The sequence below is a fragment of the Ammodytes marinus genome, assembly GCF_949987685.1.
Source record: "Ammodytes marinus genome assembly, chromosome: 18".
Lineage (NCBI taxonomy): Eukaryota > Metazoa > Chordata > Actinopteri > Uranoscopiformes > Ammodytidae > Ammodytes > Ammodytes marinus.
Window position 1 is genome coordinate 7410847 of NC_137222.1, and position 14731 is coordinate 7425577.

The 14731-nt window shown below is 39.6% G+C and overlaps 1 protein-coding gene across 2 annotated transcripts; it reads right to left on the reverse strand.

The window, feature by feature from the left end:
• Window positions 1-45: 45 nt before the first annotated feature.
• LOC307264845 (prostaglandin G/H synthase 1-like) lies at window positions 46-10177 on the reverse strand. 2 transcript variants are annotated; one of them, XM_080046370.1, is made up of 11 exons: window positions 10033-10177; window positions 9857-9940; window positions 7384-7500; window positions 5372-5512; window positions 5139-5282; window positions 4333-4514; window positions 3511-3594; window positions 3004-3250; window positions 2455-2741; window positions 1687-1834; window positions 46-714 (listed from the first exon to the last, which is right to left on the reverse strand). In XM_080046370.1, exons 1-11 carry the CDS (start codon window positions 10037-10039, stop codon window positions 353-355), a joined length of 1803 nt encoding a protein of 600 aa, XP_079902496.1. In that variant the 5' UTR covers window positions 10040-10177; the 3' UTR covers window positions 46-352. The 2 variants fall into 2 exon arrangements, with proteins under 2 accessions (XP_079902496.1, XP_079902497.1); XM_080046371.1 differs by lacking the exons at window positions 9857-9940; window positions 10033-10177 and having other exon boundaries at window positions 5372-5565; window positions 7384-7443.
• Window positions 10178-14731: the final 4554 nt, after the last annotated feature.

Here is a 14731-nt window from a genome sequence, read left to right on the forward strand (position 1 = left end):
ATTGCAACCGTTTCTTTTCAAATAAAGCTACAGACAATGAAAACAGCGTACTGGACAGCGGGACCATGTATTTCGATGGTATTTTAGTCTTGTGGCACTTGGAATTTAACAAAAAATCATATGTTTATTTTCTCACTGATATTTTCGTTGAAATATGAGGCAGAGAGTGAACCAGGTTAAAGAAAAGTCGAGTTTTCAAACCGAGCTCTGAATCCTATGTGATTCTCCAGTGCTGTTGCAACAGGTGTTACTGTATGTTCTCCACGCAAACATCTTCAACACTTTTAGCAGCATCCTCTTTTACCTTTTATAAAGGGATCTCAAACCACAACCTCCTGGTGTCTGTGAAGGGTCATAGCTCATCAGTCCTTACTTTACTGTCATCATTCTCACTTTGCGATTGCTCTTCTCTTGGTACTCTAAACGCCACATGAGGACACGTCCTGGTGTTCAGACAGACAAGCTTCTTTAGCGAGGCAGAGTTAACTATGTCGAAACCGACTTTTCCTCCAAAGGTGCTTGGCTTCCAGTAATCAGGAGAACATATGGGGTTTCCCAAGAGGCCTTTGAGGGAGAAGGGGGCACCCATCTCCACCATACTCTCTCCAAATATGGCCCCCGATCGTGTTGCCTCTAACATCAAACCAGGATAGAATTCAACAGCATCGATGTCGCCGTAGAGTTCTTCCAGATCACGGGCTATCTCTTCGTTACCTGCAAATGGTAAGCATGAAATGAGTATTTCATAGTAAATACAAATGCTTATTTTTTTAACCAAGCAGAATAGAACTACGGATGAAAATGTTTGTTGGTCCAACACTTTGCGACAGACTAGAAAATCCCAACTATTGTTTTGGTTGCCAGGAACCATTCAAGGTCCCCAGAGAATTGTACGTTGACGTTGGTGATTCCCTGTCTTTTCCTTCAGCACGACCCTGATGTTTACCTTATTTTTTAGTTAAAATATTTCAACAATGATTGGATGGGTCCCCTTTTACATTTTCATGGGATATCCATTGTGACTAGAGGTTGAAGTCCTATGATTATAACAGACACCCTGACTATTCCTGTAGCGCCGGCATTACCTTGGTTTTTATGGTTAAGACATTTATTTCACCTCTCAGGATGAATTATACTTTGATGACCTCATACTTTGCAGGTAGTGCTATCATAACGTCCAACTTTAAATTCAGTGATTTTGTGTGTTACTAAGCTAACAACATTCCCATCATACTCAGCTGTACTTCGTGTTGAGTGCTATTTGGAAAATGTTATCAAGCACATGGTAAACATTACACCTTCTTACCATTATATTAGCATTGTGATGGGGGGAATGCTAGCATGCTGACATCAGAATTTCTCTGTCGGGTTATAGAACAGCTTCACAGAGCGTGTCACATAATTTGCTGGGTCAAGGAATTACATGATGCAAACCAACATGAAGGTACTTTATCTAACCCTACAAGTTATCAGAATACAAATTCGGAAGACATCATCGCTGTAACAGCAATTACTAGAAATGGAGAACCGTCTTTAAAAAGTAAAGGCTTTCAAATGCAGCAGATGCCAATTTTTGCAAGAATGTTCAGCTACTCTCTCACAGGCTTGTAAAAGTCATAAATCAGAACGCTTTGAAGGGTGTGTATTTCATGTTGTGTGGTCTGCACTCCAAACAATTTTTCTTACCAGCGAATTGTCTAAACGATGTGTACGGCTTGAGATTAAAACGCTTCCTGTACTCGTTAAAGGGCTGAATGCGGAGTTGGCGGGACTCCTCTATGGTCCTCACAGCTACATTGGTCACCACGGGGTTGATGTTATGGCCACCTCCAATCTGTAGGACAAAGGTTTGAGAATTAAGTATCAAATAAGGACGTTATTCAATCACAATGCAAAGTTTATGGATGTTTTTTTTTTAAATGCCAGGTGATCAGCAATTAAAATAATTCCCTGTTCCATATGAAATTTGCATAAAAACATAAAACAAACTGTTTAATTGGACTTTTTACAATTAATACAGCATGTGTTTTTTTCTACTTTTCTTATTAAAAATATTTTCATTACAGATTAAATGATGTAACCCAAATGACAGGGTGAAATGAAGGTCTGTTAAATTCCATTTTTATTTTGGGTCCACTTTATTGTGTTTATTGTTTTTGTAGTATATTTTAATCTGTGATTAAGTTTAGAAAGTGTATGCTTATTCTGTCTGATAAATGTAATGATGCGACTGTTATTGCACTGTCTTCCCTCTTTCTAAAAGGCCTACTTTGAGTTCAGCCCAACATAAAGCATCTGCATCAATCTTACAATCCCCAACAATTGGCTCATCAAAGGACAGTACAAAAACATTGACATTGGCCCTTAGCTCTAACTGGTAATCATGCCAAGCACCTACAGGATACACACCCATCGTTATAAATTGTTATGCTACATTGTTTATGGTTTGTTTACCTGGCCAGCAACTTGCCGAGAGAAGGCCTCCACCAGTTTATCAATGCCGTAGTGTGTGACAACAGTAGTGTTGAAGAGAAACTGCCCGTAGGATAGTTCATCTCCGTTAATCAAGAAGCTGTCGGGCATCAGGGGGTGCCAGTGGTAGAGTTGGCTGAACTCCAGAGAGATGCGGTTTGCATACTGGAAGTAGGAGTTAAACAGCAGGGTGGGATCGAACTTCAACTGGAGCAGGTATCCACTTAAGTGCTGCACGTACTCCTCTATCACTATCCTTATTGTCTCGCCTAAAATGACACAAAAAGGAAGGGCAGATTAAAACTAAGACACTAATCTACTGAATTACTTCAAACTCAAGTTGAAACGAACCTAATGATCATCCATGAGCTTATGTTGGACTGTGCCTGTCTGTGACACACTGTTATTAAAAAAAATAAATGCATTAAAGGGATAGTTCAACTTTTTGTTCTATCTATCCTCCATGAAAACAAAATGAGCGTGTTAATACCCAAATATTGAACTATTCTTTCAAAACCATATCCCACTTGCCAATGATGATGAGCCGTGATGTCTGGAACAGTTGTTCATCGTCCCATGTGGGATGCGCTGCCTTCAGGATGTCACACACTCGGTTATGCTCCCTCAGCCATAAGGTGGCGTACATTCCCAAACCGGGGAGTAGTCCAAACACTTCCTGACCAATAGCCATCTGTCCCTCCGGAGGGATCCCAGGTGGGTAGCTCATCTTAACAGGTGCATCAACTACAGTGGGAGGGTACATCTCGCCGTCAATTATCTGATGGAAAAAACAATAACTAGTAATTATACACTATTAAAACCCAATACAAAATATGTCTTTTCCAACCCTCTACACTTATCCAACAGTCTCCTGTATTCCCTATTCCTGCAGCAACATGTCAAATCAAATATGTTCAGAATATATACACTATTTTTCACTCAGGCGGTGGAATTGAAAAGCTTCATTCAAACCTCGATGAACATGTTGAGTTTAGTCTTTCTGCACATTTTCCCCATTGGAAGTTTTGACTCTTTCACCTGATGTTTGAGTTTTCCGTCTTTGTGAAGCCTGAGCTTGAGCTGACGTTCTAGGTTGTCCCCGTAAACGTGCCCTGCATCCACCTGCATATATCACAGACAAAAAAGTGAGAGCATGAGAAGAAATAGATAAGGTTAGGGCACAATATTGTTGTGTATCATTTATCAAGTTGTACAACCCAAACATCTGGTCCAAACTGGTCTGGTCAAATAGTGCATCTCAATTGTGTAGGGGTGCTAAGAGATAGCTTTTGATACCTTTGGACAGAGCCCGGCTATCTCTAACTCTTTGCCCCTGTTTCCAATATTGTGCTACATACCGTAAGCTGATGGTAGCTTTATATTTACCAGAGATATATAAGAGTGTTATCATTCTTCTCAACAAGTATTGTTCAAATGCATGTTCCTCTGCAAGAGCATTCAATTGTGGGGGTTCCCTAGGTTCCACTCTCGGCCCACTGTTGTTTTTAATTAACAGTCTGCCTTTAAGTTGGCTGATACAAACCATTGAAAACCTATTTGGATGACATATAATTATATGTCCTACTAAAATCCAATGATTCTAGCAGTCTTCTTGCCGGCTTTTATATCATTGGTGGATATACCGAAAATTCTATAAAGTCAGTTGTGATAAATCTGAAGTTTTTTTATGTGATCTACTGGGATGTTCTTTTCTTTATCATTTAGTATGTTTAAAACGATTCATCTTCATCATTTAGTATGTTTAAAAAGATGTCTTCTTGCCACCTTTGCTATTTTATGTTTTTATTTACTTTTAACCATTTTTATTTGTTATTGTTCCCATATTTTTATTGTACTAACCCCATGTGCTAGAGCCTTAGTGAAGCCAACACCCATGCGATTGTAGGTCTTAAAGAACTGGTGGGTGAAGTGCTGTGCAAAGAAGGCGAACATGAGGTTGGAGCCCTGGGGGTCGGGCCTGAACGTCCTTCTCTTCAGCAGCCTCTCCACCAGCAGCTCAGGGTCGGGGAGTCCAGCCTTGCCTGCATAGAAACACCACGCCGTCAAACGCAGCATAGGGCAAAACACAGATACTCCAAGCCTCTAGCCATAATACTGAAATAGTGAACTGATACAGTTAACACACAGCACTCCAGTTTTGAACTATCCAAGGTCATGTCAATAATCAAGTGGTGAAAGGTTTAGCAACTGAAACAAAAGACATGCTCTGCATTATTGATTATTACTGTCACACATTTGCAACTTGGTTCAAATTTGCTTCACATCGTACAATTATCAGACTATCATTATAAATAGGTAGGGCCCTGTACAATGTATGCTTTTATGAGTTTTGATGCCAATTCAAAACGTGGGTTTTGGTACCAATGAACAAAACAATATTTTTATGTACACCTTACTTTAGTTTATCAATACATTCTGCTGTAGAAATCCTTTTTTTTCTTTTGACAATAAATAAGCCAACATTCTCACACATTAAATACATAAATAAAACAGAAAAATTAAAACAATGAGCAGAAACGGCTAAAACGCTTCTTGAGAGGATAGGAACTGAAGCGAAATGTTAGTGGATTTGTCAATACATTAATTACTAATATAAAATATTGGTCAATGCGGAATAAAACTTTGATATAAATAAAATGGCTAACCTTGAACCCCCAGAGGTGTGGGGCAGTCCTTCGGCACAGGGGGCAGAATCCGAGTGTAGTAGCTCAGATTATTGTAGGATTCCCAGTTGAGGTAGTCATAGTTTGAGTTGTAAGTTGGAGGGCTGGGTATTAAGTTGGACCTAACTGTTCATAGAAAAAGAAAAGGTTACTTGACACACTGAGTTTGAGACAGTCATGAATAATTCTCTTTGCATGTACTGCTGTGTCCGCACCTGTCAGAACCAGCCGCATGAGAACGTCTCGTAGGAAGGTGTAATTGATGATGTCCCAGAGCCAGTGGAAATGAGTAAGAATATAATGCACCGTATCTGGGCTGGGCTTCAACAACTGACGTACTCTGGTCCAAAACTCCGCTGTGGTGGGAGGACACATGAGAAAACAGTCCTGTTACTGGATGATGGTGCAGCTGGGAACACAGAGTGGAAATTCACTCCAGATGACAGAGTAATTACGCCACAGTTCGACAGCAAACTTGGAAAAAAAACTTGGCAATGGTTTACAGCCTGGTTCCAGACCTTTGAATCAACATCCACATATCCGAATCACTTAGAGACATTCATTAAGTTAACAAAATGCCAGTTCACTCTGAATAAAAGAATACCAGTGTTAGCCTCCTGGGCAAGGCCAGATTACCAACCAAGCAAAAAGGACAATTACCGATACCTTGGGGCCCCATTCACTCATTGACCTCAAAAGGTGTACTGTGTTTCAATTGTTTTGCTCTAATTAAATTGAAAACATGTTTAAGATAATGCTAAATGATCAAAGCAGAATATAAACTGATATGAAAAAGGTTCATAAAAAATCCTACTTCATTACCTTCTGTTTGGTCATTTATGTTTTACTGCTCATTTAATGTGTTTTATCAAATTCCAGTCTTTATGCTAAGCTAAGACAACCTTTCCAAGTCTCTATCAAGGAGCATTTAAGTATGGTTTTGATATTCCCATTTACCTCGCAACAAGAAAGCAAGTAAGCCACAATGTCAAACAATACCTTTAAACATGGAGTAAATGATTTATTGGCCACTAGGGAGCAGTGAAAACCAGTTGTGAGCATAATATTGACGTATTCACTTATTTACACATCCAGCATTTACGGAGCAACATTATCTATCGTTAAGTGTCCTTTTTTAAAATCTACCTGATAGACGTAAATCCATTAATCATTCTGGTTTTAACTCTCTTTTTGGTTTGAACTAACTATTGAGGGAAACTTTTGGCGCTTTAGCTGCTAGATGATCCGCTATGTTGACTAGCAAGTTGCTAACTGTGTCTTTTCTGTTGTTTGCTGCTGAGCGGGTATAAAGTTTTTTTTTAATATGTTGTGCTATACCTTTTCCTGCTGTGGGCCAAACCAACCCTGTGTAAAGTTGCATGTTGTACAGCCCAACAATGACCTAAGAACTTTCTTAACCACTGTTAAAAAAGAATAACAATAATGAAATTAAATTGTGTGATAAAGCCTACTGTATCTCTATAGGTTCATCACTATACGCGTGACAAAGAACATCTGAAAAGCCCAACAACTATATTTTAAAAAGGTGAGTGAATATGTTTGGGGGACTTGAAATCATGAACTCATCATTTATAAAAAAAAAAAAAAAAACTGGAGCTTCACCATGATGTTTCAAGGTTTGTTTTAAAAAGGCTACACGTGTGGCTATTCTGCCTGATGCAAGAAGTGAATGTGTTATTTCAAGTCAATGATTTTACTCAACCCCCTTTCCTCTTTGTTCCTTTGCTCGTCTTTTCCCTCCTCCTCCTCCTCCTCCTCCTGTTTGTTTCTTTTTATTTTTTACGCAAAATCCAAGTGATGGTTGAATGCTAATGGGCCTGGCGATTGTGATGTAACAGCATAACTGCCAGCTAAACACATCTCATCCAATTACGGACTACAGTAAGTGAAGGGCTCCTTGTTAATGAGAAGCAGACCAGCAGAGTTAGTAGGTGGTTCAGTAGAAAGAGACCTGATTCGGAAAGATCCAATCCAGCTGGTCTCTTTCTCTGGCCCTGTCTCCTGTTGCCCTGGTTTTTCCAAATATTTGGGTCTAGACACGAAGTCCTAACTCTATAGGCTGTGATTTCCTGATTCATTGGTAACAACAAAATGAAGTTTTTTTTTCATCAGCTTACCAATCTAAGCCTTTCCGTGTTATGTACAAAGCATATTTCAAATTCCTCAACAGTGCAATAGTAGGGGAGGAAATGAGAACTGGACTCACGGACAGTGCAGTTTTTTCCGTTGAAGCCGGTGCGAGTGCAGTCACACTCGTATTCGTCCTCTGCATATCTTACACACACGCCCGTGTGCTGACAGGGCAAATAACAGCATGGGTTCACTGTGGAAAAACAAGAAGAAGAAGAAGCTCATGTCACGGACTGTGAGAAAGAGCACACATGACGCTGTGACGCTGTAAGAAATTGGAAAAGAGATCAAATATTGTCTTGGCCCTCTGTTTCCTGAATGGTGATTCAATTACAACACGTAAAACATCTGTCTTAGCACAAGATGAAATCCCAACTTGTGTATTTCTAAGCAGTAAAAACTATCCTTCTTTCAGAAAGACATGGAAGCTGAACCCCTGGGACAAACTTTTATGTAGAAAAAAACCCTCTGCTAATAAGGTGTTGACATTTTTTTTTTTATTCCAGCTCTTTAGTGCAAAACAAAATATTTTTAAGAGACTGACAATTGCTTGTACAACAATGACAAAGATTGAGAAAGATCTCAAGAGAAGTTTAGTTTCTCAAAACCTTCCAAAGAGGAACTATTTAATTTTGCACAAACTACAGTGAAAAAATATAGTCAAAAGTTCAGTTAAGTGTTGTTGAACCACTGAAAATATGCATTCGTCATTCAATGTTTTTTGCAGATGTTATTCTTAATACATGTAACATTGCATCTTAGGTTACGTTATCATTTAACCACAAGTCATTATTTGGCATCTCACAGTATGATTGTGTTTATAACCTATAATTTGTGTCAAATTACACAATTCTTTCCTGTAAACTTCTAAGAAGCTAACTGGCTGCCTTATATTCAGCAGACGAATAAGACAGTGGTATCACGCATCTTATCTAACATTGACATGGTAAGATGAGCCATAAGCAAAGTTAACATGTTAGTTTCAGGGTGAGAAATCCAGTCCTCTCCAATTCCCCTTAACGACAGATAAGACTGTTTGTATCCAACATTCCTTCATACTAAGGTTTATGCCCGGATGAGCTCGAGTTTAAAATATTATGGAATAGTTCAGGGTGTAGCGTTACAGATGTGCACATTATGCGGTAAACTATTAATGTTTCATGAAGAAAAAAGGGTATGCTCCCCTGACAAAGAACATATAAACACCTCAGCACATGCACAAACATGCCTCTCCCTGCCCATGCAGACCCTGTCCTTCTCCGTCTCCTAGCAGCAAACTAAACAGTCACATCAGTCACCTCATCCGACTGCTTTGTAAACAACTAAAAGGATAGCATCTGATAACCAGAGGTCAGAAGGAGTTCAAATAATCTCACAGAAAAGGAGGGGGGGATACGCCTTACTGAACAGCAGGCCTACTATAAACTAAAAATCCATCACTGTGATTTATGGCAACACAAGTTTTTTTCTTCTCCTGTGACTGATTTGTCTCCCATTCTAGTCTGCCTAAAACCTGTTTACCGCAACAACCGTATCACATTTCCTATTTCCTTCGGATCAAACCAGCTGTGTGGGCAGAGCATAAAAGACGATTTTAGATAACAAAGAAGAAGGCGACAAAAGATTTTGTTCACATTTGTGTAAGCTGAAAACCGTGGGCCTGAGGACAGGGTGATACCGTGTGTATATAAAGAGTGTGAGGGAGGAAAAGTCTGTTGGGGCCTCCACTGACTGAAATACATCATGTATTCAATTACATGGATCTGTCTGTGCTGAATAATTAGAATTAAAACAACTGATTATACAGTATATGGGTTTAAAATGCCAGTATTAGCCAAAAGGCTACTTTTCATCTGTTGTCCTTTGACATGTATTGCAAATTTCCACTTTTAGGGCTCCCAATCCTAGGTTTTCCTCATCAAAATCAACTTCCAAAGAAAAATAAGATGTCAAACATCTCCCTACGTAAACTATCTTTTGTAGAAGTCATGTTATTGTAGTGGGAGGAGGCCTTTTTGTATTTTTTTTTAAACAGTTACTGGAATTTGTAAAAGCCCGGATGAACCTGTTCAGAGGAAGACCTGATAAAGCCACAAGGATAAAGAAAACACAATCGCATGCAGGCACTTGTATTCAGACCCTGCCAAACCCGTGTTTTTCATTTAGCATCTAACCCCAAGGATAATTAAAGGTGCACTTTGTAACTTTGGCTGTGTCAGAGTAAAAATAGTAAAATTTAAAAAAAATCAAGTAAAATTTTCTAAACACAAAACATATTCTAGTCTTACATTTCGTACCAGGTTCCTCAAATAATTTAGTTTTGATTTATGATGAAAGAATTATTCAATGTTAAGAATTAAATTTAGAGAAAATATGTTTTGTAAACTAACTGCAGGCTCTGCAAATGCAAACAAATCCCCCTCCTCTTAAAACTGCGTAGTGCACCAGTCACAAACTGCTCATTCAGACATGTTATCATGTTACAATGCAGACACACACACCCCATCCTACAAACCCTCTGTCCAAACCCCCATTGACCTATCACCTACCTGTGTTGGAGGTAACCTCATCGCCCTGGCATGCAGGCTCCCGCAGCAGCAAGAGAAGAACCCAAACTGATCCTAAAACAGAGGCTTCAACAACAGTTTGAAAATCAATGTGTGCTCAGCAGCAGAGAGGTAAAACATACAGCAGGGACACAATTGGAGCATTCAGACATACTTACATCTCATTACAGCAGCTTCAGTTTGGGAAAAATGTCATTCCAACAAATAAAACTGTGAGAAAAGTGTTTAAAGAAATCCAGAATTGTGCAGTGAGGAGGAGAAAGAGGAGGAGATCCAGCCAGTGACAAACAGAAAGTGAGTGAGAGTGAGTAAGTGAATGAGAGAGAGTGAGAGTGAGTAAGTGAATGAGAGAGAGCCGCTGTCCAACAGGTTACCTCCAGTCTGAGTGCTGCAGCCGCGCCGCACTGCACATTTACCTGCACTCCGCTGGAAAAAAGGGGAAAGTGGGACGGAGACTTCAGCCAAGTTTGTATATGTCCAGTTCTTTATCGCCCCCTGTTGGAGCACTCTCATGGTTAAATGCTCTAATGTTGCATTTATGAGTAAAAAAGAAGAACAATTTAATAGAAATGCATTTCCTCATGACAAGAGAAAGGCCTAAAGGTAACATTATGGAGGAATTTTATAAACAAGGGAAACACCATTCATTCACATGTTTCACATATCATGAAAAGTAGCCTACAGCAGTAGATAATGCAAAATAAATGAAGGCTGAAATCCATTTAGTTTAAGGGTCCCGGTAATGCTGTCTCATTCTCACACACTGCCATGACACCTGGATTTGAAAGGGACTATAGCAACAACTAATTTAACCCCTTTAATATGGCTTTAATTTTGAAAGGTTATTACAATAGGCTACAACTTTATCTAAGAAAAATGATAAATCAGTTTTGGACAACACAGAAATGTGCAGCCATGCAAGCGCTGCTGTGTGAGGCTGTTCTTTGAACTAAATGGTAACATCACAATAACATGTTTTTTGAGCATCATGCACACATTTAGTGTTTGAAATAGCAACAAAAGGAATTAACACAATCATAAGAGTTCATCAGCTCAGTTCTGTAAAGTGAACCAAAAGTAGCTGTTGAGATATTTTAGTCTCATGGACCAAAGCAGTGGAGTGACATGCATCCACAAAAACACACTATCAACTTTGGGTAAAAAGAAGCAATACAGTGGGATTTAATGCTTTAAATAGGCTACTCACAAAAATAAGACGTTAAACATTCAAACCAAAGCAGAATTAATTGTTTTTTATAATTAATGTTCCCCTACAACTAATGACTGGCTCTAATGTTTACTTGATGAGCATCACTCTACTAAAGACAATATATTTATAGAGTGGAGAAACTGCACCAGCAAAGGTCACAGGGCCATTTAAATGCTGCCCAGCACATCTTGCAGTGTCCCTGCCTACATCATACATCTCTCTTCACATAAAAGTGCAGCTGGAAGATACATTCTGCAGCTTTAATGGCAGACCAAGGGTTTCCAAACATCTTCAACAACAAATCAAGTCTAAATATTTAGCAGGGGCCAAACAATGCTGAAGTCACTCAGATTTCCACTGGAGGTACATCCGTTTACAAATGAGTCAAAAGCTTGTATTTTATGTTTGCAGCCGTTAAAACGTATGAGGAGGCGGCCGCAATGAGGAGAACCAGCATCGGATGGTGGTGGAAATGGTTGCGTGTGATAATTCTGAGGATTAACCGTCCGCACAATGGATAGTTGTTATGCCTTCAAGGGATTTTCCATTGTCTGATTCCCAGTCATTTCGTGTTAAAGTGTAGTGTATTATGTTACTAAACATTACTGCTTCAGGAGGACACGACACAGAGTTGGTCTCATCCTGTAGGGCCCAGGAGGGGAATGTGTATTGCTTAGTGGGGGAAGCCATAGGTGAGATTTCTGTAGGTTACTCAGCATGCACACAAAGGGAGGCTCCGGGGTGACTGTCTTGTATGGGCAATTTAGGACAGTTTGGTGAAGATCTAACGGCTAGTTTATTGGCCCCTGGCTAAAAGGATTGTCCTAAAGTTACTGAATCAGACTTCCTGGCCCCAAATGACATAGTACCTTCAGGGGATGATTACCCCAGATGTCCTCTGTCCAGTGTAGGTCAGAGCTAGTTAGGGTCCACCAATCAGGAGTTAGGCGAGGTGGAGCATACTGACCTAAGGACCAATCAACTCAATTAGATTTGCAGATTAAAAGCCACCACGGTAACACTTTACAATAAGGTACACAAAAAAAGAGTAGTTACCCTTCTAAAAAGGGTAGTTTACCTTTTTAAAAGGTAAGTTTACCTTTTAAAAGGTTAGTTTACCTTTTTAAAAGGTTAGTTTACCTTTTTAAAAGGTTAGTTTACCTTTTGAAAAGATAAATTTACCTTTCAAAAAAGGTAAGTTTACATTTTAAAAAGGGTAGTTTACCTTTTTAAAAGGTAAGTTTACCTTTTTAATTAAAACAGGATGATGCTGCTCGTCAGCTTCATTGTGGTATGACCCGTCTGGTTGGTCAATTGGCCAGGTTTCTGAAAAACTGGTCAGACTTGGCTGGTCGTGTCAACCTGAGGACTTATGTCAAAGCCTTTAGAAGGTATAGTTCCCAAAGGAAAATTCTTTATCACAAAAATTTACATTATGTGGAGAGAGAATTTAAACCTGTTTGTAGACTCAGGAAAATTACAGAGTAACTAATGTAGAAGAACTACAAAAGGTACCCAACCTGTTTTTTCATGGGGTCCAAATACTTTTCACAACGACACCCAGACACAAGTAGCAGGTAGGCCTACATGTGTTTTCCGTGAGCAGGAACGAGTCAGGAAATATAATCCAGTCAAAACTGTTTAATATCAAAACCCAATCTTGTCACCATTTGACACACCAAGGGTTTATAGGATGGAGTATGTTTGAAACAGTTACACTCCGCTGTGCTCAATCTGAATTTTTTTGAAAATTTCTGCTTTTCTACTGCTTTTTAAATGGCCGTAAGAGGAGCCGCGGCTCTGTGTAAACACCCAACTGTGAATAGATACTGACATAAATATCTAAAAATAAAGTTTAGCTTAGTTAGGTTCTTGGCTTCCAAAGACCATGGGCCCCCCCCAAGTGGCTGGGCCCTAGAAAGCCTTCCCACTTTCTACCCCTTATGGGCGGCCCTGGGCTACATAACCTTCAATACTTATTGCACATCAACAGACAGCAAGAGGTTTATCCTGCACTTCAAGTATTTTGTTCTCAACAAAAGAAGTAGAGGAAACTGCTGAATGTACCGTGCTGATCTGCTATCACTGGATTCACTTCAGGGGTGTCGGCTAAAACACCACTTAAGGCCAAAAACGTCAGACTGAAGCATGAGACGATGAGAGGAGGAGTAATTTATCCATATGTTTATTTCCTTCTTTAACATGCACAGCAGCATACAGATCCCAGGAAAAGAACAATAGCAATATTCGGCTCGTGATGACACGCCGTTTAATAAAGTGCATAAATTATAATTTATAGAGATCGGGAAACTCCATGCACTTACTCACAAGGGCGATGCAAACAAACTCAGGGAGAGCACGTTTCAACCGTGGATGGATAGGTGGTTACTGCGGCAACGCGCACGCTCACACAACAGAGAGAGAAAGAAAAATAAACTTCACTAAACAGGCGCTCCGGCTGACTGACGTGACGGCGCTAACTGACATCCACACTGAATAAAACACAACTTAAAACACACCTGTCTCCTCGCTAGCAGTTTGTGTAGTAGCCTATGGGGCCAGGGGTGCGTTCGGATAACAGTTTATTCAATCAATTCATAGTAAAGCACCGCATTCAACGTTCAGTAACGATAATGGCGTTGTAAAGACGGAAAAAGTAATTAGTTAGATTACCCCGTTACTGAAAAAAGAACGGCGTTATCTAACGCCGTTATTTTAAATGGCGTTATTCCCAACACTGTGCACAATGCTGTAGAATTGCAAAGAGCATACAGTAAAAATGTGAAAAATACGTATTCAGTGTCTTGTAGGCTACTCACTTACTCCCCTAACTACAGCAATGTGTAACTTTACTGTAGTTTTCAAATGGCTGTACTAGGCTAGTGTAGGCTATAGTGCTGTCTTGAGCATTTTCAGGTAGGCTAGTGTCACCGAGTTCTGACCTTTTTTTTTGCATTGGAAAACACTGAGAGAATAAACTGTCATAATGAAAACATGATAAAGCCATTTGACTATCTTGTTCATAAACGATGGTGTCAAGACTTCTCATTTTGATGACACTGGCAGTTTCATTGACATGAATAGGCCTAGGCCTACTTGCTTTTGAGGAATAGACTATCCATTTTGAGCAAGTGACGTAGGCTACTTTTGCAGGTTATCCACTAGGTTTTGCAGTTTGCACTAATTGTTTTGAGAAATGCACTAACTGCTGTGCAAATGTTAATAGTGATGTGAGAAAAGCACCAAAGCGACTGAGAAAAATTGTAATGTAAATCAATCTCTAGCGTGTGAGAAATTATTTACTCAATCGATGCTAGTCTCAATTACATGGTGTGATTTCAGAGGAAGCCACGCAAAATTGTGCAAGAATTGTGACTTTCCTACATGCCATTCTCCGATATAAAAAAGGGGTTTGCCTCAGTTTTGAATTATTTACAGATAACTTAAAAAAATAGGTTTGTGATAAACAAAAAGGTGTTGATATGGATATCAAACTCTACTGTAAGAAGTTGGATTTTGCTGCTATTTGGATCACGCACCACTCTCCTGAAGAGCTGCAAAGTCCTGATGGAGAGCAGTTGCAAAGAGAAGGGGAGACAGGGGGCACCCTTGCTCCACACAGCGTTAAAGGGAAAAACGTTAGTTTG